The sequence below is a fragment of the Protopterus annectens genome, chromosome 12.part0 (genome assembly GCF_019279795.1).
Source record: "Protopterus annectens isolate FY-2018-M chromosome 12.part0, PAN1.0, whole genome shotgun sequence".
NCBI lineage: Eukaryota > Metazoa > Chordata > Ceratodontiformes > Protopteridae > Protopterus > Protopterus annectens.
In genome coordinates this window covers 646,800,914-646,828,257 of record NC_056746.1, presented here as the reverse complement: position 1 = coordinate 646,828,257, position 27,344 = coordinate 646,800,914, and the positions used below count along the sequence as shown (strand labels likewise).

Below are 27,344 nucleotides of genomic sequence, written 5' to 3'. Positions count from 1 at the left end.
TAACATTAATGTATGTGCATATAAAACTTGAAATACAATGAACTAGAGCTTTGCTCGTCTTAATTTTAGTAAACTTGTAATGCTGATGGCTTCATTCAGACCCGGAGGTCTTGACGCGTTTAATCTTAGTTGCCAAATTAGTTCTTTGTATTCAATTGTTGTTTCCCAGTCCCCACCTCTGGGGTTCAATAGTACCTGCTCTATAACCATAAATTTTAAAGTCATCTTGGGGCAAACTATTGAGTGCTTGTAGAATGCATTTGAGTCCTTCTTTTTCTGTATGTCATAGAGGTGTTCGTAGATCCTTCTACGTAGCGTCCTCTCTGTTTTTCCAATATAAAAACTCTCACATTCCTGACATACCCCTAGGTAGACTATACCCTTAGATGCACAATTACAGTACCCCTCAGGTTTCACTTAAAATTTTCTTGACTTAATAAAATAAGAGTCAGTGTTGATAATATGTGAGCATTGCTTACAAGAATTGCATTTACAGGTACCAGATACAAGACCCCTGTTGCTTGTTGTTTGTGGTGTATGTCTTTCAAACATGTTTTTGAGGTTAGTGTTCCTGGCATTGACAAAAATAGGCTTCTCTGGTAACCATTTACTGGTCTCTTCATTTAATTTTAAAATGGGCCAGTATTTTAGCACTGAATTTTTTATCCTGCAAGCATCACTGTTGAAAGTGCAACTGAATGCAGTTTGAAAATTAGAGATGTCATTACTTTTGCCAAGCAAACTGCTGTTAGCTTGTACTTCCTCACTTGATGTACCTAGTAAGGGAGAATATAAATCCTCCCTTCTTAATAGTACCTCTTGATGCATTACTTCTACTAAAGATATGGGATAACCCCTTTCTAAGAATAATTTAGTCAGTGTCTTAACCTCTTTGTCAAACAACTCATATGTGTTACACATTCTAGAAGCTCTAATGAGCTGGCCCTTTAATATACCTTTCTTTTGCGAAACCGGGTGGCCACTACTAAAATGCAGATATGCGTTAGAGAAAGTACTTTTTCTAAACACTGATGACTGGAACATTTGTAATTCAAAGTTCTTGACAAGTAATACATCTAAGTAATTTAACCTACAATCACTAATGTTTGATGTAAACTTTAAAAAGTGTGTGGTATTGTTGATGTAGTTAACAAATGTTTGGAGACTTTCTTTACTGCCTTTCCATAATATGCAAATGTCGTCTAGGTATCTTTGGTAATGTGTAATATTTTCTTTCCAAATTGATGTAAAAATAAATTCTTTCTCCCAGTAATATAGGACGATGTTTGCATATGCAGAGGCACAAGGGGAGCCCATGGCCACCCCTTTTCTTTGCTTAAAAAGTTCTCCATTAAAATAAATAAAATTATTGTTTAAAATAATTTCCATAAAATCTAATAATAAGTTAATCATATTAGTACTTAGGCCTGAAAATTTTATTAAAATTTCTTTAAACCATTGCAGACCAGTATTGTGCGGTATACTCGGAAATAACTCTATTACATCTATAGTGACCATGAAGTCAGTAGATTCAAAAAACTCTTTTTTAATATTCTTTAAGAATTCCCAAGAGTCCTTACAAATATGTTTAAAAGATGCTACAGTTTTCTTAAGTGAAATATCAACAAATTTACCCAATGGTTCTGTGATACTTCCAGCGCCTGCTACAATTGGCCTAAACTTTAAAGGCTGTAGTCCCTTGTGGACCTTGGGAATCCCAAAAATGACTGGAATGAGGGGCTTATTGACCATTAAAAAAATTAAATAATTTCTCGTTAATCACCCCTTGCAGTAAGTGGTCTTGCAATAAAAATTTTATCTTAGCATATGCTATATTTAATTCATTAACAGAGAGGATACTGTACTGTTCTGTATCCTGTAATATGTTGTGCATTTTTTCTTCGTATTCATTCCTGTACATTAAAACCACACCACCCCCTTTATCTGATTTCATGACACGTATCTGTTCTTCTCTAAGTTGTTCTATAAGAGAAGAACAGTTCTGATTTAAATTTTCTAATCTCTTACACCTTTTAGGGAAGTTTCTAATGTCCATCTCCACTAGTTCTTCAAAAATCCTGATTACTGGGTGTAGTGGTGGATTAAAAGTACTTGATCTTCCCACTAATTCTTTTGTTAAGGTTTTACCTTTAAATAATATGTCAAAATTCAACTGTCTAGAGAAAAGTTTTAACTCTAAAATAGTTTTAGTGATATCCAAGGGTTTAATAGGCACAAAGTGAAACCCTTTCGTGAATAAATCAAAGTGTGTGTGTCTTGAATGGGGGTATCTGTGAAATTAAATATAGTGAAATTACTCTTAGTTGTGACTACACATGGTTCAAAAACGGGTTCTACTAGATGTCCTTCATTGAATATCAAAGGTACATTCATCTCCGTTGCTTCCCCCACTTTTGTTGGTTCTGGAACTGAGCTCTGTTCCCTTGCCTGCGCTGGGGAAAATAAAAAAACTGATTTTCATCATTTTTGGGAGTATTATTACTATTGTTGTTCCCCTGTTTTTGTGCCAATCTTTCAGTACGTCTAAGGGTTTCAACAAAAGGGGTTTCTTCATTTTGATTGTAAAAATTCTTGGTACCCACATTGTTGCTCACTTGTTTGTTGGACCATTTCCCTTTCATTGTTAATTGATACGCTACCCCATTTTTATAGTCATTTAAATCCCTCTCTAACTTCTTGATTTTCCTTTCCATAATTCTGCAAAAGTAGTGGTCTACTTCAGAAAACACATTGTTGTATTCTTTTTTAATTCTAAAAAAATGAGGGTCAGAACTGATAGAGTCATTTAATGCATTAAGTTCTTGCAGTAGATCTTCTGCTTTCCTTTCATAATCATTAACCATAAGTTGCAGCATGTCAAGTCCCGTTTTATCAAACAGTTCTACAATGTCTTTCAGCAATTGTGAACCAGGTGTTGTATTGTTGGGAAATCTATTTATGCAGAGGCCTTTCGGTACCCTTTTAACTCTGATACATTCTTGCAAATAGTCTATTTCAATTTTTGTGGATTTAAAAGTGTATAATTTATCACTGAATACTGAAAAATCATTATCCGTTTTGTTCATAGTTTGAATATTATTAGAAACAGTACCTGGTTGGAAAGTGAACGATTTGTTGGACCATGCCCCAAAATTAAAAGGTTTCGAAACATTGTCAGTTAAATTCGTAATATTTTGTTGCTGAGATAAAGCTCCCCTTTTGGGAACTGCTCCAGAGTGGTGCCCCAGAGCTTCCGACACTTGTGGTTCTTCAATCATAACCATCTCTGTGTTATTCGCGCCAAACTCCTGTGCCTGGTTTGCAGCGATTCCGCTGCTGGAACAAGAATTGTTGTCTTTCAACGAGTTAGTCAACTGTGTAAGCAGGCTAATAACCTGCCAAAATTCGGATCTCGTTACCGGTGTATCATCCGGTGCTTCAAGCAAGATCAATGGTGTCCCTGAAAAGTCGGATTTGTTAGTACCTTCTGCCATGTCAACGCCGAACAAAAATGTAAATCGAACTCAGTCCCAGAAAAATCACAAAACAAATCAGCGAAAGGAACCACATATATCCAATAAACTCTTCCAGGTAGTGTAGTAAACTCTTTATTTTAAACCAAACCACAGGACGGCACGAAACAGAAATGGTGAAATCAATCAGTCAAGCACTTTCACCTGAAGCTATGTCAGGCTTTCTCAAGATGAACCACAAGTGCTTGGGAATCCTTTATATGCAACAATCAATTAAAGCAATCATTAATTCATTTCAATCAATGACTCATAGTTAAAATACTACGTACTTGCAAACAGTAATCTTTCTATTCATTTAATATATATATATATAGTATTAGCAGTGGCTGTGGGTTGTGCAGTGTGGTTGCCTCTCAGTCAAAAATATATTTGTGATGTTTTGAGGATTTAGTATTCTGGGGTATCAACTTTGTGTTGCATCAAAGACGTAGGCATGATCATTTAAATCTCAACATAATGGTAAGTCAGCATTCTAATCCTTCAGAGATCATAGGGAATATGTCTGACTTAATTTTTATCAGCTTGAAAATGGAAATGTTTAAGTTAGCATTGATTATGCATGGGCACCATTGAACCAGCCAATAGCAAATAGATTTGCTTGGTGATTACTTATAAATACCCTGAATTAAACACATTTCATTAGGCACTGTAATTAGTATGCATTGTACCTGGATATTTTAACAGTGATGTACACTGCAAGTGTGCTCATTTTATTGAGAATGACTAGGTCTGAAAAATATTTTTAAAGCATGGTAGCATGGTCGCAAACTCTTTTTTTTCCCTCTTTCTTATGGGAGTTGCTTATTATTACATTTAATGAGAAATGAATAATCATCTTTTTTCTCTTTCAGAATATCATTGTCACCGTATTCATATGTGGTGAGTGACCCTCTTGGTCGAAATACCTACAAAGAACAGTACCTATTTATATTCAGGTAAGTGCTGTGTTATACCTTCCATCTAATCACAGTCCTGATTTTATGACTAGTTTCATTCCTTGCGGATGTACTGCCTATTGTATTCAGTGTTACATATGTGGTGTCACAGTAGAGGATGCTACTTCCTATTTTTGAGTTTCTTTAAACATCTTTTTATACATGACATTTGTAAAAGTGACATAGGTACATATACAAAGAAAACAAACCATAATACCATATTTTTTGTTATGATCCTGCAGTATACATAAATATTTTATTTTTAACAATTTTCATTCATACCGTTACATAAGTTGCTCATTTCCTGCCTTCCCTTAAATTTATTTTCTCCTCCCGAACACTATTCTGCATGAGGCGAAGGCCGATATTCTTTTAACTGAATTAAATGTTTCAAATGATGCATTGGTAAATGACAACAATTTTGCCAAAGTTAAATTTAACTACGACAATGTTTTTGAACATGTTGACCAATATTGCATAAAAATTCTAAACCGCAAAATACACAAACTTGAGCGAGATTTAAATGAATACAAAGATGGAGTGGCTTATCCACTCCCCAACAGGGCAAGATGGGGCAACAAGCAAGAAACTAACAATAACATTAATAGGAATAGAAGCAACTTTGGAGATGCATATGACAACCATTCTACATCTTATACTGAACCATTACGTAGAAGCGAAAGATTAGCTGAAAAAGGAAGGAAAAATTCCTTCCAGGATTTTCAACAACCCCCCCGGCAGGACCGGGGCGAAGGGGCAGAGACAGATACCCCAAGCTTGGGGCAACAGGCACAGTTAGATAGAGTTCATGTGGGGGCTACAGTTGAAGTTGATATATTTACACAGCAAAGTAATTTATGTAAAATTATAAAAAATGGTAATTTTACTGTGTACAATTACACTGAAATGGAAGTCCATCAAGATGTTATCAACCTATTTACACGTGGTATGCAGTTTGTACCCTTGCGGCCCATTAATATGGCCAAGGCCCTCATTGACTTAAAACTTTTTGTAAGGAGCCTCAACCTTTCATTTTATTTTAAAGGACAACCTTACGTCAACCAAGGGCTTTCTAGAACCAGCACCTTTAACCCTCCCATACATTCCTCTATTAAGGTCTTTGAGGAGCTTGTTGAACATGAACTTTGATCTATACCAACCCAAAAAATTAATACAGATTCTGTTAACTGGGACCAACGGGATCACAGACTCATTAATGACCTGAAAAAAGAGAATATTAGAGTAATGAAACCTGATAAGGGGGGAGGGATGGTGCTCATGTACAATACAGATTATGATGGTTATATTTTTGACATGTTGCAAGACACTAATCAGTATGAGATAGTTTCAAGAAATGAAGTTAATCTCACTTATGCTAAAATAAATTTTACACTTACAGACCACCTACTTCAAGGAGCAATCAATGAGAAACTTTTTAACTACTTACATGTTCAAAAACCTAAAATTCCAATTATTTTCGGAATTCCTAAAATTCACAAAGGGTTAGAAACATTAAAGTTCCGGCCCATTGTATCTGGAGCAGGTGGTATAACGGAACCACTTAGCAAATTTATAGAATTTGCAAATAAACATCTTGGTAGCTCCTTACAACATGTATGTAAAGACTCTTGGGATTTCCTCAAGGGAATAGATCCCTCGTGTTGCAAACCTGAGCTCCTTCTGGTCACCATTGATATAGTTGAACTCTTCCCAAGTATTCCCCACTCGGTCGGCTTGGCTTGGTTTAATGAAGTTCTTACCACCGAAGCTGGCCTGAGTAACAACACAACCAACCTTTTGGTTGAATTTATGGAAATAGTGTTAGAGAACAACTATATATTCTTCAATGGCGAAATTTATAAACAGAGAAAAGGGGTAGCCATGGGTGCCCCCTGTGCATCCTTATACACTAATGTCATATTACATAGATGGGAGCAAAGGTTTATTTTTTCTACCGGTTGGGTTCAACATCTAATACATTACAAAAGATTCTTGGATGACATTTGCATCATATGGGGGGGCACCCATGGGCAACTTCTGAATTTTACTGAGTATCTCAACTCCACCACCCATTTCTTGTCCTTTACACATATTATTAGTGATATTGAACTTCACTACCTGGATGTCACACTATATAAAGACTTAGACAACTGCTCATTACAATCCAAATTGTACAGGAAACCCACATTTTCCAATTCCTATTTACAATTCAAAAGCGGCCATCCCTTTTATCAAAAGAAGGGCATTGTTAAAGGACAATTCATTAGGGCTTCCAGAATGACCAGCACTCTTGGCGACTTTTTACAGGAGATCAAATTTCTAAAGTCTCTGTTTATGGAAAGAGGGTACCCTGCTTCACTGGTTAACACTTTAGCACAGGAAGTCATTGATAATAGGGAAACAATTTACCCCCCACTTTTAGGTAAGGGTATTTCCCCTAGTGCTATAGTCACCAGCAACAAAGAGGAGACAGTTTATGGTAGTTTCACTTACACTTATTGCCTTAATTCCATGGAGCTAGAAGAAGCTATTCAAAGATATTGGCCAGTTCTCACCTTGCACGAAGAATTAAGGACGGTAATACCTACTTTTCCCAAGTTTACTAGAAAGAGAGATATTAATCTCAAAGAATTACTTGAAGGGAAATTGAACTCTTTGGCAAGCACGCAGACACCACAAACAGGCACATTTAAATGTGGAGCTTGCAAACAATGTTTTGCTATATTCAACGCCTCCAGTTTATACATCCCCTCCAGGAATTTTCTTTTTAACTCTAACTGTTCCACTAACTGTGCAAGCAAAGGGGTAGTTTATTTAGGGTATTGCACTGCCTGTACTGGTTTCTACATAGGCAAAACTGAAAGGAGCCTTAGAAAAAGAATCTACGAACATTTTTGTGATATTTTCAAACAGAAAGATTCTAATGCCTTTTTTAAACATTCCCTAACATGCCCCAATTATGAATTAAGGTTTTTAGTTTTAGAACAAGTGGTGCCAGACGCCAGAGGGGGTGATTGGGAGACAGCCTTGGAATACAGAGAACTTCTCTGGCAACTAAGGCTGAACGCCAATAGACCCCCAGGCATGAATGACAACATCAATATCATTAGTGTTCTTAAAAACAAAATGGCACGCCTGTGAGGTTTTTGGGTTTTAGACAGTGTTATTACACATTGTACATATATCTTCAACTGTTTTTTAGATATTTATTATTGTAACTACTTTTTAACAACACAAGAATATATTTATATTTACTTAAACCATCTAACAAATTCTCTTAGTTTTAACATTGTTAAACATTTTTTAATGTTTTTTAATACAATCCCATTTTTATTGTAGTGACATTCCTTTATTTAACTCTGTTTTTGGTTGTGGCACTGTCTTATTCAATTCAACTTTTTAACATACTATTTTCCAGCGATACCCTTGGCTTGGAGATGTTTTTTAATTGTATTCTCCTTTAATTGTATCATTCAGTTGTTATATTGAATTGCAACAATTAATTAATTAAGCAATTTAGTGAATTAGAAATCACTATTTAACGTGGCCATTTGGCATTTTTAAAATTAACTTGAGGAAGCTCAGCATTAAGCTGAGCGAAAGCGCTTGTTACATTGTTTTGTCCATTTGATGTGAATAAAGATCTCTACTTGGATTACCTTCGCTCTACCTTTCTTTTTTTGGCTACCAGGTCACTGCACTTGGACTAGTTGGGTTTGCCACTCTGCCTGGATTTTTGTTTCTCTGTCACGCTTTGGATTTTGTCATTGTTTGGACTATTCTGCATGTATTGACTCCACAAATTCCATTTATTTCTATCTAATTTAGTCTTTCCCTTTTCTAAAGGCTCCACTTCCAATTATTTTATCACCTTTACAATATTCAGTACTTCAGCTACAGTTTGATTAAATTTGATTTACAGCATTAAATTAGTCAGGTTTTAGCCCATCTGGGCAACTTATTTTTTATATCCCAGGTCAAAAGAATAATTCTTTAGTTACAACTGTTTGTTCCCCCAACATTTCTGACAAAGTAGTCTGAATGGGATTTTTCAACAAATAAATGTCTTTTTTGTAGTTCACCATCAAGACATCAAAAACAACATATTTCAGACATAAGTAAACAGTTGTTAAAATAATATCTGATAGAGATTATCTATACCATTAACTGCAAAATTAAAGCTTACTTTCATAATGACAAAGACCATCAGTTAGCAGTCAATGTTTCCATTACATGCTACTGTATTACATTCTAATGTCACCTCCAAAAGTGAGACAATCAAAATTGATATTAGACTGTATATGCCAGTTTGTTGTCAGTAATTAACATTTGTAGAAATATTACCCACAACTGATGCCATTGATCAGGATGTCCGGATCTACGGGACCAGATACTATATTTGTTTAATAAACTAACAAACAAGTGGTTCCAGTTCTCTGGCATGGTCTTCCAGTGTTTAAAAATGACTCCAAGTGATACACATGCAAGTCTAATCCACAGCAATTGAGAGGTATCTAATGAAAGCTCAGGACTGGCAAGTCCAAACAGCCAAAATTCAGGGGCAGTAATATCTGGGAGGGGGCACCTGTGGCCCACACCATGGCCTCCTGCAGTGCTGGGCATGCCCATATCATAAATCAGTAATCAGCTACACTGTGATTACAGCATCAGCCTCTATCAGAATTAGGCAATCCTCTAGAAAAGAGTTGTTTGGAGGTGGGGATTGTCTTTTGCAGTGGATCATTTTCAGAAAAGTAAAATGAAGTACAACAGGGAGATTTGCTAGAGTTAGCCTGCATTATTCTAAGATAGGGCCGTCTGTCTTCAGGTAGTGTAGGGTTCCATCTTATCAGGAAGGGATCATACAAAGAACAAGTTCTTTCCTTGCAAAACATGCTAATACTTAGGCTGCCTGAATACTGCTCAAGGTTGACCTTATATATTTTTAATAACTTCAGAGTCTTTCCTTCACTAATCCTGACTACTGCCTTTTCTCTATAATATTTGGTTTCTGAAAATGTTGCTACCAGGGCAGCCTGTCCATCTTGATGAATTTTTCCAATATCATAAAATTATAACTCTTGTTAGCTAGGGGATTCCAAATGTCTACAATGTACCAAACCACAGCCTTAATCCAGTCCGCACAGTGAATAAGATTACCATCTATAGGACAAGTGTTTGAGCTCCAAATTTTTTTCCAATATAAGCCGTCTGATTTGGCATGCTCCAATTTAAATACCTGGCCTTCTACCCAAGTTTCCCATCCACCAGGGTCTCACATTTTGAGATGTTGGAGAGGCCTTCCTATCCCAAGCTCACTTAATTAAATCAAGCTCAGCTGCAATCCTAATGGGCCTGGGTTTCAATCATGAATGAATGTGAGTCCATTTAACTACTGCAGAGTTATATTCTGTTAAATTGTGGAGTCCTACTCCTCCAAGTCTGTGAGGAAGAAACAACTTAAGCCTAGTAATCCTGAGTTGAGTTTTGTCCCATAAAAAAGTGATGGATGAGCTCCTGGAGCGTATATATATATATATATATATATATATATATATATATATATATATATATATATGCAAATTTGCACAGGTACGGGAGGAGTCTCGTCAACAGAAGAATTTTAAGTAGCATATACATTTTTATTGTGCCTATTTTGGTAAGAAAAGGGAGGTGTGACTTCCTCCAAGAGTTTAATTTGCTATGGAAGTGAGTAACTACTGACTGACAATTACTTTGGATCACCTTGGTGAGGTAAATGTTAATACATTCCCATTGTATCTATATACTAGCATATAATTCCAAGGGGACAATTCGATATCAGACTCAAGTACCTCCTTTTCAGACCTGGGTGAATAGTGGCTACTGATTTGGTCTCATTAACCTCAAGCCCGGTGAAGTTACTCAGAAGTTTGAATACCTCCATAACCTTATAAGAATGCTCATCTGGTTGTGTGATCCACACCACATAGTCATCTGCAAACCATGATGAGACACATTATTGCTTAGCTGGCTATCCAAAAGCCTAATATGTTCCTCACTCACTACTAGAAGAAGAAGGGGAGGAGGGAAAGGGGGGCATCCTTGACACATTCCAAGATGAAGGCTGTGGGCTGGGAAAAAAAAAACACTGGTAAATATTTAAGTCATTGGTCCAGAATAAAGTAATTTACATTTTTTTATAAAAATTTCAGAGAAATTTAAGTGTATCAAGAGTGCCCATTTAAAACCCCATTCTACTGAGCTGAAAACATTTTCTGAATTGATCATAATTACTGCACTACAAATGTTATGGTGTCAGCACTATCTCTGCACACCCAACCAAAGCCTAACCAGGTCTGGGTTCCTGGGGTTCTATTTTTCTTGAAATGTTGCTTAAGAGTGGAATGGAAGTTATGGAGGAAACAAGGAAACCCTGTTCACCATGACTTTGGCAAACAAGTTATCTTTGTAGGGCTTTGGAAACATCAGTACTTTGCCATCTAAGTTATCCCTAGGAAACATCCCCCTTTTTGTCCCCCTCCTCAAAACAGCTTTTGAATAGGGTTATTAGGTGCTTTTTGAATTGTTTGAAAAATTCTGGAGTAAGCGCATCAAAACCAGGGTTTTCCCAGCATAAAGGTCTTTCGTTGGACTATTTTACTGTCATGGATAGGGTTCAATAGAACTGTTGCTTCAGGCTTTAATGTTAGTTCCTGTAGTGGGACCTTAATAAACACTTGGCCTGGATTGAGATCTTTAGAAAAGGGATAGTTAGAAAGAGATCCAACATATTTCTGTGCTGAAATTTCATTAATTCTATCAGGGTTTTGAGTAACAGTTCTATCATGACCTTGCTACATAAATATAGTCATCTTTTGTCTTTCTTCTAGCCTACAGCTATCAGTTTGGGAGAACTGATTGCTTATGCTTAGTAAAAGGTCCAAATCTACTTCATTTATCCTGAACCTTCAACTAATGCAAATTTCTAAGATATATTTTTTCAATGTGCCCTGACAGTAAACTTTTATCATTGCAATCAGAAAACATCTACTCCTTTTACAACTCTATATCTTTTTCTGTTTCATTTACTTCTCATAATATGTTCTGTATCTTGTCTTTGGCTAGGCACTTAGAAAACTCCATCTTAATGTTAAACATACCCAACTTCGCTCAAGCTATTCCTGCTTGGTATTGAACCTCCTCCCAGTACTGACTAATGAATTGATGTAAGTCTAGCACAGACTGTGGTATTTATAATAATAAAGGACAAAACTTCCAAGAGTGAAAGTTATGTTCTTTTTCTGGCCACTGAATTGCTAACGCCAGTACCACATAGTCTGACCAGACTGATGCAATGCTCTTGTTTTTGGTTACACCCCTTAATAATCACCTGCAAACAAAATAAAAATCTAGGGGACTTGCTATGTCTGTTTTGTACACTATATAGGTGAATTGTGTTGCTGTGGCTAAAATTTCCAAAAGCAATCTACTAAACTGAGCACCTCCAAAAATGACAATAGTTGTGCCACAGATTTAGAGTGACTCTGGATCCCTTTTGGTCTGTTATCTAGTCAAGGGCCAGTCACTAGGTTAAAGTTTCCTCCAATAAAGTAAACATTGACTCATAAAAAAATGTAACAAGTGAAATGTATCATCCTCATTAGGACCACAGAAGCTCCCCAGGAGTATAGAATGTTCCTGAGCCTTGACCCATGGTAGTCTCACATCTTCAATACTTCACTAATTTTCCCCCAACTCGTGCCCCTGTACCAAGTGATGATTCCTCTTTTTGAAGAAGTGCGTAAACAGCTAGTGCCCCACCCTTCCCTTCACCAAGCACAGTTCACATCTTCACATTTAATTTTGAATTCTTGCAATAAAATTACCTGGAACCCATTTCCATTAATATAATCAAGAATGGCTTTGTTCTTGAATGCAGTTGACACTCCCCTTACATTGCATGAAATTAGCTGAATTTGCCTGTTTACATGTGCTGTTGAAGTAGCTATAGATTTGTAAGACTGAGCAGTATTTAGTTCCTGTCTGTACTGTCCGTAATGTATGGTTCATTGTACTTACTGAGCTAGTAGGAGGTGTTTGGAACATATGAAATTTGGGCTTTACCAGGCTGCTGAGCATGTGTTCTCAGTTAAAAATGATCCTGTTACTTACCTATGCTCTGTCAAAGAAAAAATATATATCTCATAAGTCAAGCTGCAAATTAATTCAAATCGGTACTCCAAAATCCCTTTCCTATGTTAACATGAAAGCAATCTTGATAATAACTACAGATGACATAAAAACCTTCAACATATCAGCCAGTTCAGAAAAAACAAGAGGCTAGATATTATGACCTAGCATACACTGAGGATATCCACCCTTCTTGATATCCATAGCTAGCTAAAACATGTCAACCTTCTAAAACAGAGGGGTCAAGCTAGGTTATGTCAGTCATTACTCAGGAGGTAGGGTTGACTGGCTCCTACAACTGACTTACTAACCCCCCAAGTTATGCATATTGCTCCAAGAGGCTTACATTGATTCCACTTCAACTATTTTGATTTCTGAGCAAAACAGTCCATGTCTGATGTCACATTTCCATCAACTAAGGAGTTAACTACGTCCACAGAATATATTGTGTAATGTCTTGTTTTTTTTCCTTCTGAAGATCTTTCTACCTTCTTAATGGATTCCTTGGGACTGGATGTAGGTTGGTAAGGGTGTGGTGGGCTTTTCCCTCTTTTTCTGTTGCAGTGAGCACTGTTCCCTTTTCAGGGACTACCTTGTGGATGAGTCATCAATTTGGGTTTACATTATTTGAGTTAAACTTTTCCACTTTCTCTACCTAAGTGAAATTAGTGGAGCAACCTCCTGTTAGCATTAAAGGTATGGGAAAATAGAATTGTATTGAATATCTTCTTTCTCTGAAGTAGCATAAGTTGGGGGCTAAGGCATTCCATTAAAAAAAACATTTACTGTAATGAGGTACTATTTGGACAAAAAGTCTCAGCAATTTTAAGAGTGCATCCCAGCACTGTAGCTTTATTTAATATCACATCTCTGATTGACATAGTTTAGACACTTGAAGATGAACTGCCTAAGAAGCTAGGGGTTGTGAATCATAACTAACTTTTGATTCCACCATCAATCATTTTTAGTACTTCTGCAATGTGGCCCCTGTGGTCATTGCCTGCACTTTTTCAGGCAACCCCAATAGTCTGATATTTTTCCAGTGAGCCCTGTTTTCCATGTCATCCGTTCTAGTATCCAACAGTGAAAGGGAAGCATGTAGTTGATTAGAATGTGAGTGAAGGGACTGAATGTATTCTACATTAGACAAGATGTCATGCTGTTGGGAGGCCAGTGATGACTATAGGTGGCTAAGCAGGGCTTTCTTGTTGGAATTGTATTCTTGATATGAACAATACCCATGGCCATGGTTTTTAGCATAAAGGTCAGAATCACCAGTGTCTCTTTTATAATTTTTATATCTTCCACAATGAAAGCTGATGACGGGTCCATCTTAACTAGCATCCCATAGGTAGTTCTTATAGCAAGTAAGGTAGTGGCCTGGACCAGATATCATCTGCAAATCACTTCTTTTTAACTACAGTCAGGATATGAGAGTTGGTGGTGCTATCAAAGCTATAAATAAGGCCAAAATAAAGTGCTACTTTAATTCAATGACTAAATTGACAGGACAGGTGTAGAGCTTCAAGTTCAGAACATCTATCATCATCCTGTGCCTGTGCACGTTCCACTCTGTAGGGCATTTTTTAAATCTGCCAACTCATTACACCCACCGCAAAAAAAAAAATTCCCAGTTCCTTCTCTGTTTCCCATTGCACATCCAGCATTTTCTAATTTACTGATTAAAAATTCTCCGAAGTCTGTTTGGGGTATGAAAACGGACTAACAAAAAATTAACTCAAGTCGCTAGTAAGGATGATCAGATAAACTGAATATCAAATAAGCTTAAAGAATAGCTTTCACGAATGCTTCATCGGGTATCAAAAACACAAATAACAGCTACCATATAAAGTACGTACATATCACATGATCAAAGGTAAACAGTCATCAGTTTGAATTATTTAAGTCATAAACCACTTAATACATAATCATTCAAATAAAAATATATTTTATCTACAGGAGAAAATTCATTGCTATTGTTTTACTTTTTAAACTTTTTTATGATAATAGTACTATTTAAACCTGGGTATATATCCTGTCTAGTTAAATTAATTCAGAGGAGAGATTAGGAGATTACTAGGCTAATGTCTCGACAGCCCTTACAAGCCTAGTGATACTCAGCGTACTCTGTTCTATTTAATATGTACCCATCCCTTTTATTTTCAAGAACTAAATCTAACATCATAAACTTAATGTTGCATCAGTTGCCAAAATATGTTTCTAAAGTTTGTTCATAATAATCTGCCTTCTGATATTTGATAGGATGTCACAAATACGTTCTTTAAACTTAGTGTTTGACTTCCATATATAGAATGGTGTACATGCTTGGCATTTTGCTAAGTAAATAATGTTTGTTGAAGCACAATAAATGAAATGTCTGTATATATAAGTTTTACTTGTGATTGGTTGAATAAAAACATTCCCTTTAAGAATCTGCTGATTAAGTTTTCCTTTCATGTTATATCAATATTTATGTCTTTTCTTCCAGTGATAGATTCTTATTATAACCTCTTGATGCAAATTCATTAATCATTGCATGGAAGTACCTATTTAATTGACCATCATAAGAGTCAGTCTCGACATACAAAGCATTTTACCTCTAGCAATATTACAAAAAAAATTATGTTGCTGGTGTACTCTTGTTTTACTTGGTTGGCTCATCCTTATCCACTGAGCATCCTTTGGTATTGTTGGGGTATAAAAATACCTGTGAAAACATTCCCAAGCAAAACTCCTAAACATTTCACATTTTGTTGCATACCTGGTAGCTGTACAGGTGTCTTTCCATTATTCCATTACATATTGCATATTGCCTTATTCCATTACATATTGCATATTGCCTTATTCCATTGCATATTGCATATTGCCTTATTCCATTACATATTGCATATTGCCTTATTCCATTGCATATTGCCTTATTCCATTGCATATTGCATATTGCCTTATTCCATTACATATTGCATATTGCCTTATTCCATTGCATATTGCATATTGCCTTATTCCATTACATATTGCATATTGCCTTATTCCATTGCATATTGCATATTGCCTTATTTCATTACATATTACATATTGCCTTATTCCATTACATATTGCATATTGCCTTATTCCATTACATGTTTCATATTGCCTTATTCCATTGCATATTGCATATTGCCTTATTCCATTACATATTGCGTATTGCCTTATTCCATTGCATATTGCATATTGCCTTATTCCATTACATATTGCATGTTGCCTTATTCCATTGCATATTGCCTTTTAGTCCTATGTTCTCAATCTTTTCTAACATCCTATGAATGATTCTTACAGTTATCATGCAATATTTTATATGCCTTATTTCTTGGAGAGAAAGAGAAATGCCATGCCTCTGTAACTTAGGTGGTAGTTCTGAGGCATCTTTAGGTTAAACTTATTGGTTAAGCTTGTGTCACACTTTAGGTATTGGGCAGGTTAAGTTAAGGATAACCACAGCATCACCCTAACAATGGAGTAGCTCAATCTGGTCATGATTTGTTTCACTAACCATAGCTATAGGGTGGTACAAGTTACTAATGTAGTATTTCAGTCTAGTCACGTAGTAGATCAGGACAATTATGTGATATGTTAACCCTAGCCATGCGGTAGCACTAGTTAGTCATATGCTGTGTAGCCCTAGACATAGGTAGCTCATAGTATATCACCCAACTATAAGGTGGTTCATGTTAATAATGTGGTATGTTAACCTATTCATGGGGTAGCTCTAGGAATCTTACCCAAGTCATGGAATAATTCTTATTAGTCATAGGGAATGTTAACCTAGTCATGGAATAACTCTGGTTAGTCATAAGGTACATTACCCTAGTCATGCAATAACTCTGGTTAGTTATAGGATATGTTACCCTGGTAATGGGATAATTATGATTAGTCATAGGGTATGTTATCTCAGCTGTGAGGTAGCTTAGATTAATCATATGGTGTTGTCCTGACCAATGAGTAGTTCATTTTGCAATATCTTATCCTAACATTGAGACTGCTCAAGGCATTTGTGTGTGTGTTTTCTCATCCTAACCTTCTGGTATCTCTGGGTTTGTTATATGGTCTCTTGTCCTAGGGTTAAGAACAGCTTCTTAAAGAGTTGTATTTAGTCATATATTTAGCATGATACCAAATTAATAGTATTGAGTCTTATACAAGCCTTGAATCAGCAAAAGATTAATCAGGTGGTATGTCACTCTAGACATCTGGCAGCTCCAGTTTAATTATATTGTGCCTTAGGGCAGCCAGAATATATCTTAGCATTGACTACATGGCATTTCACAACCATACTGAAGCAGTTACAGAATAATCATGTTGTCTGTTACTATAGTTGTGAGGCCATCCAAGATTTGTGTTATCTGACTGCAGCTCAGAAGAAGTCTTTCAGATTTCTGTCACACTTAATTCCTCCTTCTACTTAGGGGTGTTTTAGTATATCCACAGAGACCAAACATATATTAGACAATGCTTGGCACTAATTTCGGGAGCTGTACCTTATATCCTGACATGTTTGAGCTCTGCTCTAGAAACTGTAGGTTATCTTGCTACACGTCTGACTGTGTACATTTTCCCCATATAAGGGAGAGATAAGCTTATATCAGGAACCTAAATGAGACTCGACTTTACAATACTTGCACCAAAGCCAGAAGTACATTGCTCTATGTGTTACTATTCCAGACTGCAGATTTAAATGCTAGTTCTCAGGAGCTTTGCATTCACACCAGTTTAATAAGAAGCTATACTACACTTTTCACTTGGGTTGCAACCACTGTGTACAGAAAAAATGCATGTGTCTATTGTAAAAACCATTCTTCAGTCACTGGAAGTAATTCTAATAAAGTATAGATCTTGTAAGACAAGACTCATTAAATTTATTGGATGGAGCCATATACACTTCAGCAGAGTGTTTTGCTTAGCATCTCTGGTCTGTATTTTATTAGTAGAAAAAAAAATAGAATAACAGTCCATTTTAGTTATTTGTGACACAGTATTGTGCTGTTAGCATACCTTAACCATAAGGTTTTGGAACCATGCGACATTTAGCGTGCTTTAGTCATTTGCTGTATTTGTATTATAGATGTTGCATTTTTTTCATCGTAGCTGTGCCAGTAATGCATGGCTTTTATTTAGTAATGATGCATCATGACACTCATGATAGACTGTTACAGATGGTACATTTTAACTGTAACTTTGTCACAGTTGTCATGCTTTTACTCAATGCATTTAAACATATGTCTCGCTAAGTATACTGTTTCAAATATTTTTTGACCACAAGGCCCAGTCCATTATTACTCCATTTATTCCTCCTGACAGATGATATTCTGGGACACTTAAAGAGGGAGATAAGAAGCAGGGATCACTGCAATCTTCCAGCAGAGGATGGAACCCCCATCAGCTGGAAAGTGAGGTACAATACTTGATATGGAGAACCCATTGCAATTACACACTTCCATACACCTATGATTGTAATTAGGAGTGTATATGCATTCATAGGTGGGCTTGCATTCCCAAGAGTGTGTAGTTGCAAATATTGCTTGGGGGGGGGGGTAGGTTCTCTCATGAGGAGCTCTTGTGGCAAGATTCACTGCCATCCCACCTTGGCCACCCCAATTTGTGTTAAAGAATCCTGCAAATATGAAACTTCAGCAGTTTAAAGATAAATGGCAAAAAAGGGAAAAAAAAACAGTTATCTGCATCCTGCAACTTGGAGGAAATTGTAAACATGTTGAATGGGCAACAATGGTTTTGCATCACAGAACTGCAACCACATTCAATTGTTTACACACCCTTGTGCCTGACATAAGTGTTTAAATAATTTAGGGTCCGTACTATTACAAAACATTTGAATCATGCATTAATAGTACCTTAACTTAAAAAAACCAGTCCTGACAATAGTGATTTTGGCTTATGTGATACATTTCTATTTTGACTGTTACTCCAAGTCAAACAGCATGCGCCAACTCAAACCACTAATCCTGACCAGGTGAGCTAGGCTCTAGCCATGACCAAATTCTCTACACTACAGAGCTGGCATGGCTAATGCATTTTTGTTACTTTTTACCTGAACTGCATTATTGAGGGTACATTTCTAATAGCTGTTTTGCTGGTTTACTTTCACTCCATAACAGTGAAACTGCATTAAGTATTAACATGTTTTACTACCTGTTACTGGAACTGAGTTGTGACTGATGCAGTTTTGCTGATTGCAGTTTGTGTTGTGCCACAGGTAGTACAAACTGAATTGATTTAGTTGAAACAATATCACACAGCCTTAATCTTAAGTACTTTTGATTTGTCGTATTTTATGCAGATTATTTGCTGCTAGATTCATGTCATGGTTGCTGCAAATTGAATTTATTTATTTAGATATAGCTTTATGCCACTGATTTGCATATTAGGGTAGGATTATTTTTCATGTATTAACTTGGGTATCAGGAGGATGTAAATTGCATTTAAACCAAGATCTTAAGATTATCTCTTCTGTACTCCTATTGACAAATAAAAATGTTTATATATGCACATATAACGTTACGTTATATAACCTCATTTTATGAGGTTAAGTGCAGCATTCATAGTCATTGTGCAAATGCAGTTGGGGTATCTGCCATGTTTGTGAGTTAGTGTAGGTGGAGTACAATTCATAAAGGCCATTTATAGTAATGCGCAATGCCTGCAATTTGAGTGTATGCAAATTAAGTATAATGAGATGCAAGCAAGAAATTGTCTAAAGAGGCACATGATGATGAAGTGTTCTTGTGATTCATAGTCCAGTACCTGTGGAGTATGCACATTCATTGTTAAAAGCATTGCTGCTCCTCTCACATCTACTTTGCAATCAATGAACTTGCCCCCAGTGATCCCTTCAGTTGCTTAGTCATGTATGCACAACACCAATTTCTCCATCAGTCTCTTCAGTACTTTAACCATGTATGCACAAGCACTTAAATGACACCAAAATTAAATTTTACCCCCACAATCCATTCAGTAGTTTAACCATGTATGCACAAGCACTTCAATGACACTACAATGAATTATTTTCCCAACAATCCCTTTAATAGTTTGTCCATGTATGCATAAGCACTCAAATGACACCAAAATTAATTAATCCCCCCTATGATCCCTTCAGTAGTTTGTCCATGTATGGACAAACACTAAAATGCAATAAAACAAATATTTCTTGAAGTGGTCAATAATCGTACCTTCATTTGAAAAGTATTATAGTAAATATTAATTTTTTTCCCTTCCAGTCAGCTAATTAATTTGAAGCCTAATTCCCATATTTCCCAGTTAAATTGGAGCTTACTAGCATGCGTTCAAGGTCCTTTATGTGTTTTCTGTGCAAATGAAACCCTTCTATGTTTATCTCTATGTTGTTGTGTCTTTTGGCTTTTTCCGGTTAGGGGTCGCCACAGCGGAACTCTGGTCCACTAATGATTGGCAGTTGATTTTTACATGTCGAGTTGCCAGCCCTGACGCACAACCTTCAACGAAGGTGCGCCCATTCACGCATGTCTCCACGCAGAAGACTCTTTAGCTGAGAATCGAACCGGACAGCGTCTTACTGTGAGGTGACAATGTTATGCATCACAGTAATACTCAAACGTGATACTCCTTATTGTCATAATAGCTCTCTTAATGCTTATGCCTTAAGCACTTTATGTTTTAGCCCTAGGAAGGCGTGTTTACCAAAATGCTTCATATTGCTGTAGTCAGCATGAATGACTTCTGCAGACCTTATTTGCATAAAGAAGTATTGCCTCTCTTTGCAGATTACCATCATGAACTTAAGTAATACAGGGCTATGAATACCACCCCAAGGCTTTGTTGTGTCTATGTATTTGATTTTCTTTGACAGCCAAAATAGCTAATCGCTGACTTGAAAATGACAGCATAAATGTATGGCAGGAGAAGGGTGAAAACCTACCTGGCATGCTGATTAGATCTATAGTTTAAAAGAGTACTTTGTAACTGACATATTTAGCACATGTGATCATTTCATCAAGCAGCATGTTTCACTTCAGTTACATATTTCAAATGACATATATAGATATTATAAAAACAATGTTCTAATCTTAAACTTTCAACCAGTTTAACCAGCCAGATTTCAAGATTTCGGAAGGATATGAATAGTGTATGACCTTATGTATGTTAATTACCCACACCCACTGAATGGCTCAATTTGACTACTTCAGTAAAATTCTACAGGAAAACACAGACCAAGAGATACAATGAATGCCTGCATACATGTGATCCTAGCAGCTGTTCTAAGTTTCATTTTCCTGAATATTTTTCAAAGATCAAAACACTCAAAAACAGACTGTTACCATTAACTGTTTATTGACAATGCCTGATACCATATCATCTCTCTTTTTCCTATATAATTAACAGTGTATTATGGTATCATCATATTATTATAGTAGAATAAGGGCATTTTTAAGCCTAGCCATGTTTACTGATAAAATTTGGTAGGTACTAGTTCCCAAGCATTTTCTGGAGGTGGATGTTGGGGGATATATAATTGGGCACTGGTAGCAGAGTGTTTATAAGCTTCTTGTCTCACTAACAGAGACATGGGTGCCAGACTATAAAGTTATGGTTTCCCATCCACTGATCCAAGTTTCGGTTGAATAAGTGCAGGAATGAACTCTTCTTCACATAAATGGAAATCTTCCTCCAGAGAATGGGGGGGGGGGGTCTCTGACATACATACCTGTTCCTCTAGCATGTTTACTTATATTTCAGGCAGCGTCCCTGAATCAGGTGTTCCTGATTATTCTCTCCATAACTTTGCATATCAGGCTAGTCAAGCTCATGGGTTGATAGTTCCCTGGTGCAGAAGGATAGCCGTTGCAGTCCTCCATTGTTTTGGCACCAAGCCTGTTTTAATGTTGAGGTTAAATAGTGTTAGGGTTGTCTCAATAGTTCATGTTTCATTCTGTTAAGGATGCATCCTGGGATATTATCAGGACCCACTGATACAGTCTTCTTGGCCTAGGAGAATGCTTTGAGTACCTGCTCTCTAGTGATAGTTGGAGTAGTTATGGATGCACATATTTCCTGAGATGCATCTGATGGATAGAGGAGGCAAAACTGGAGCTAACTTTGTAAGCAAGGAGGATTGCTACATCTTCTGGCTCTGTATAAGAAGCACCATTTACAATTAATACTGTACATTTCTGTACTTTACCTCTGAAGAAAGTTTTGTGATTGCCCTTGGCCAGGGAAGCTACTTTTACTTCACATTTTGGCATTGGTGGACTTGATTAGCCCCCTGAGTTGCTTGTTTAGGTTGATGAGGGATTTTTTTTTTTTTTTGCCTTGCTGGGCATTGCACCTCCTAATTTTTGTTATGCCTTGCCCTCTTTTGTTATATAACCTATTGATTCCACTGGAGCAACTTGTAAGTTGATAATGTGCTTAATCCGGGTAGGTCTCTATACAGCTGTTAATATGATTGTGCAGGTTTTTTTTGAACAATTCTACATAGGCAGCAGTGCTCTTAGGGTTTGGGCAGGCTTGCAATTTTACCAGGGTGTCAGTTAGTAGTGGGAAGTTTGACTTAGAATAATTCTTGAAAGTCCCAGGTTTAGCCAGTATCTCTGGTTTTATCATTACTTCAAAGGAGACAGCTTTATGATCTGACCTAACCAGTGAAGACATTACACTATGGAGGTTACAGCATTCTGCAACATTAGTGAAGACCAGGTCAAGGATGCTTGTACCCTAGCTCACATACAGTCTAACTGGTCCAATGTGTTTACATTATACAAAGTCCAGAAATCTTTGGGCCTGCATGTCAGGGGTCATGTATGATTCCCAGTTTATATTGCTGTAGTTAAAGTCATACATGAGTAAGGTGTTAGGTTGAATGGGGAGCATCTCTAGTACATTTAAATATGTATTATGGTTGGTTATGGTCACAGAGGGGACCTACAGCTTGGAGGTATATGGCACTGGACTTTGTCTTAGGCAATTTGTACACTGAGAAACACAAGCATGTCATACTGATTGACCAGCGTGAGGTACATTTGTCTTTAATGTAAATAAAAATACCTCCACATCTTGTCCCTTTCTGTGCAATATTTGGTCTAAATGTGTTGAAGGCATTATAGCCCTGCATTGCCAGGGTACTCTTTGTGGCTTTAAAACATGTCTAGTTAACTGCACAGATATCTATATTCGCTAAGGTGAGTAGACCTTTGCAGGGAGTCGAGTTTCTTGTTTGGATCCTGGGTACTGAGCAGTAACATCTTCAGATTTTCCTGGGCTGGTTTAGCTATGTTGGTAGGTTTATCAGGTTGGCAATGAAGAAGTATGAGACCTGAAAAGGTTTTAGCCAATATTCATTATCTCAGAGGGGAAGGGTGCAACCCATCCCTGGCAAAGCAGCATGGTCTGTCAACCTTTTCCTCACAGGATGACAAATATTATACCCCTTCAAATGATACCTAATATAAGCCAACTGTTAAAGTGAATGATTTGCTGTTCATATTCTGGCATCATCCTTGGATAAGATAGAATGCTGCTAAATGATAGGGTCAGACCAGCCTGGACCACATAGTCTGAGGGATCTTTCATGTCCCTCTTCATGTAGTCCATGGAGGTATGTGTTAGGTTGTTTACGGTCACATGGACTATAGCTGAGTCATACCGGTACTTATGGTTCAGTGACCTAAGTCCTTGCGTGATCTGACAGATCCTGGACCTTGACAGACAGACAGTTGACCATGACTCTATCTTTACTTAGCCTGATAAGTGGGACACCTATGTGTCTCATGATGGAGTCTCTTATGACCAAAATATTGGGATGTGTGGTGGTGTGCCTTATGGTCTTAGAATCTGAGACAGTGGGTCTGGCCATGTGTTGTCTTGAGTATTGATTTTGTGGAATGCTCTTGAGGTTGCTGAGGATACTTTTTGTTTGTGAAATGTCTGGGAGGTATTTATGGTTTAGGGAGATTACATGTAAGAGACTCAGCATATGTAACTCTATGTGTTTGGGCCATACTATGTAAGGTGGGTGCAGTCTGTCTGCTACTGACAACCTGCTTGTTATTATAAGTGCTTGTATGTGAGAGCCTTGTCTCCAGTGATATTATGTAACTACATCTCTTACACAGTGTATCAGTTTGTTTAATAATTAAGTGGTTGTCAGTAAATATGAGAAACTGCTGCATTTCAGATGCTCATATCCACCAGGATGGCTGCACAGATAGCATGGAAGTGCATGTGCGCGACTACAGATCCTTATTTCATGTTCTACAAGGGTATGGTACAAGAGGGGTTTAAATCTGGCTAGCTTGGTTACTGTAAGATTACAGACTATAATCAGGGCTACTAAGACCAAACTCATGGCGGGTGTGCCTTGGAGCTCATACAAGTTGTTCTTTGCACAACTAAGTACTGTGGAAATTTCAGGGTAGTTTTATATGACACATTTTATTTCTGTGTGCCTGCATTTATAGAGGACACTGCTAAGCATCTCTGCACTAAAATAATAAGAAACAGAGAAAACTGAATATACAAAGTAAATAGCCTTCTAACCAATCAGGCAGTCTCATTTAAAGCCTTCCTTTGTGATCCCCAGCGTATACAGACTAGGCATCCTCATGCTTCCACTGGAAAAGCAATCTTAGGCCTTCTTAATGTAAAACCACACTAGTGTTAGTCCAAAGGGAATTCAAATCTGACGATCAAACAAACTAACTAGAAACACACAATATTTTAGATCAACTACAATGCAGAGAAGCCAGCAACAAGGTCAGTGAAAAACCCAAAACCTTTTCTAAAATGGATTTAAAAAAAAAAGAAAATTACATCAGTTCATAATTTTTCTAAGGAAAGTAATGTCATTAGCAGTCAGTCAATGCAACAAAAATGCTATATTCTATTGAAAAGAATGTTTACAAATGTCATATCATATGTAATCATTAAGATAAGTGTGTTTCTTTATACCTCTCCTGAGTAGCTTAACTGCACAGGTGTCCTTACTAAAGCAAATGTATTTACTAGTAAAACTGTCATCAGTGGGACTTTTTAATGTCACTGGACAGAATGCTATTATCATTACAATCATTCATTTAATTGAAGTGCTTCTAACAGAAGTAACATCTGCTCAGAGTTTGTCTTTTTATTGAAACAGCGATCATGTATCCTTTAATGTTTTGTATCACATAATCTGATCCTATGGAACTGTTTGACTAAAACAGTCTGTCCATTCTAGAAGTGATGCATCTTCCTCTTCTTCAGTTATTTGTATAATATTTTATTTATTTATTTTTTTCATAATCTCTCGTTTGGGACACAAAGCTCTTCACTGGTTTCTAAACCATTAAAGATTTTATTGTTAATGGAAGATGAAGCTTTCAAGAATCTTTCTTATAATACCTCATTAGTCGTTTATCAAAAAATATGTGGGGAGTGGGATGTGTGGGGTGAGCACACATAACACAAACTCACCCCAAGGATTTGGGAGATAAGGAAGTAAAAGTTGGGTGAGGGTAAAGAGGGGTGACACATATATCACAAGGGAAAGGAAGAGCAGAGGGAGGGACAGAGGGGCATTTTTAGTTTAGAAAAAGAAGGAATGGTGAGTTGTTGGAAAATGGTAGAAGAGAATTGGGTCAGGATGATATACATAACATGAAGGATGCAACATAACATAAGCACAAGATGGTACAATACAAAATGGGTAGGATGTGGCATACAGACAATAAACAAATGGACAGCACATGAGGGGCCATGGGATGATAACAAAACAAGGGTGGTGTACAGCCTATAAATGGTCCACAATGCTAACAAAAGGTAAAGCAACACAATGCAACAATGTACACAATGTGATTGCTGTGCTGTTGTCTACTGTGTGCTACAACTTTACAAGGGGGATCCAAAATGGCTGATAGCATGGTATGTGGAGTAATAACTGTCCAAAAAGGATACCACAGCATCGACACACATACATGTAACTGCACATGTATAGTAGGATTGCAGCTTTGGAGATGTATACAAATAGCGTAGGCTACAAGTAAGACAGAGACAGACCTATGTAGGATCACAGGACTAGAAGTCAGGATATAGACACTAATATCTGTCCATAAAGCCACACTGCCATCCTGAGAGTTACAGCAAATGTGTGAGTGTTCTGTCAAGGAAGCAGCAGAATGAGCCTGCAGCATCAAAGAAGCATCACTGAATAAACACAGGAAAGTGCAAACTGTGCTACTGAAATGGTAGAACACAATGTGCCATATATGTGTGTGTATGTATGTATGTATATATATATATATATATATATATATATATATATATATATATATATATATATGTATATATATATATATATATATATATATATATATATATATATATGAATGAAGAGAGATATATTTAAAAACATACAAAATCTTATATGCATATACTAAAGGGTAAAAAGATCAATCACTTAGTAAAAAACTACAAAAAAGCCGCAGCAAAGCTATAATCTTCACTGTGTAATACCTTAAACCTCTTGTAGTGGAGACCTATGGGATATAGGTTTATAGGTTGTTCATAGGTTCATAGGTTCATAGGTTCATACTAGGCTATCTGCCCTAAGGCATTTATAAGCCTAGCCAGAGTGTATGTGGCTTACACCACCCCTTAGGATGAGAATACTACGCCCTTTTAGGGTTTAGTTTACTATGCCTCTGTCTAGTAGTGACACAGAGATGACCCCCGGGGTAAACCTACGATCTCCCATCCACTTGTCGAGATTTCTCTTGAATAGAGTCAGTGAGGGGCTCTGCCTAACATGGACTAGGATTCTGTTCCAGAGTGTAGGGAGCCTCTGGGTTATGAATCTGTCCCTCCAGCATGTCCTATTTATTTCTGTGTTGAGGTTTAAGTCACTTGTTCTCGTGGCTCTGATGGATTTGGATTTTCTGAGGTGGAGCATGTCCATTAATTCAGGATTGGACATGGCCTTGTACGTCAGGCACAGATCACCTCTGAGTAGGCGGTATGCGACTGAATAGAGCTGGAGTTTTTCAGTCGGGCAGCATATGACATATGTTTAAGACCCTTTATCCTCTTGGTGAGGAACGTTTGGGGTCTTTCCAACTGCTGCAGGTGTCAGGTGAGATACATCCCAAATGGGGCATTGTACTCAATCATTGGCCTGATAAGAGAAGAGTACAGGGGCACAATGACCTCTCTTGATCTAGATGTGAAACCCTTCATGATAAGGTGGGCAATATAGAAGGTCTTCCTAACCACTTTGGCAATGTGAGTGTCAAATGAGAGGTTACTGTCAACCTGGGTCCCTAGGTCCCTGATTACCTCTTCCGTGCCAATGGATTACCGCCTATGTGGCAATTTGTCGGTACCTTGTTTTTCCCAAAGGGTATGACTATACATTTTTTGGTGTTCAGCTTAAGGCCATGGCTCTGGCACCAATTATCCATTTCTATGAGGCATCTCTGAAGGATGTTTGTGTCCGCTGGAGTATCAATTATGGCGCCCAGTTTGCAGTCATCTGCGAACTTTGTCAGCCACAATCCTCTCATGTTTGCCTGTACTTCGGAAAAATAAATGCCGAACAAGAGGGGTCCCAGGACTGAGCCCTGTGGGACACCGCTTGTGACTGGCTTAGAGTCTGACATAGCTCCAGCAATTCTGACCCTGTGGGTTCTGTCCTTGAGCCAGTTTG

At 37.2% G+C, this 27,344-nt stretch overlaps 1 protein-coding gene across 1 annotated transcript in view; it reads left to right on the top strand.

Annotated features, from left to right (window-relative positions):
* The window catches only part of LOC122816206 (deoxyribonuclease-1-like), a 181,999-nt gene that overhangs the window by 102,493 nt on the left and 52,162 nt on the right, over positions 1-27,344 (top strand). Inside the window, exon 3 of the mRNA XM_044088954.1 lies at positions 4,385-4,468. Within this exon, the coding sequence (XP_043944889.1) occupies positions 4,385-4,468 (84 nt within the window). The remainder of the gene's footprint in view (positions 1-4,384; positions 4,469-27,344) is intronic.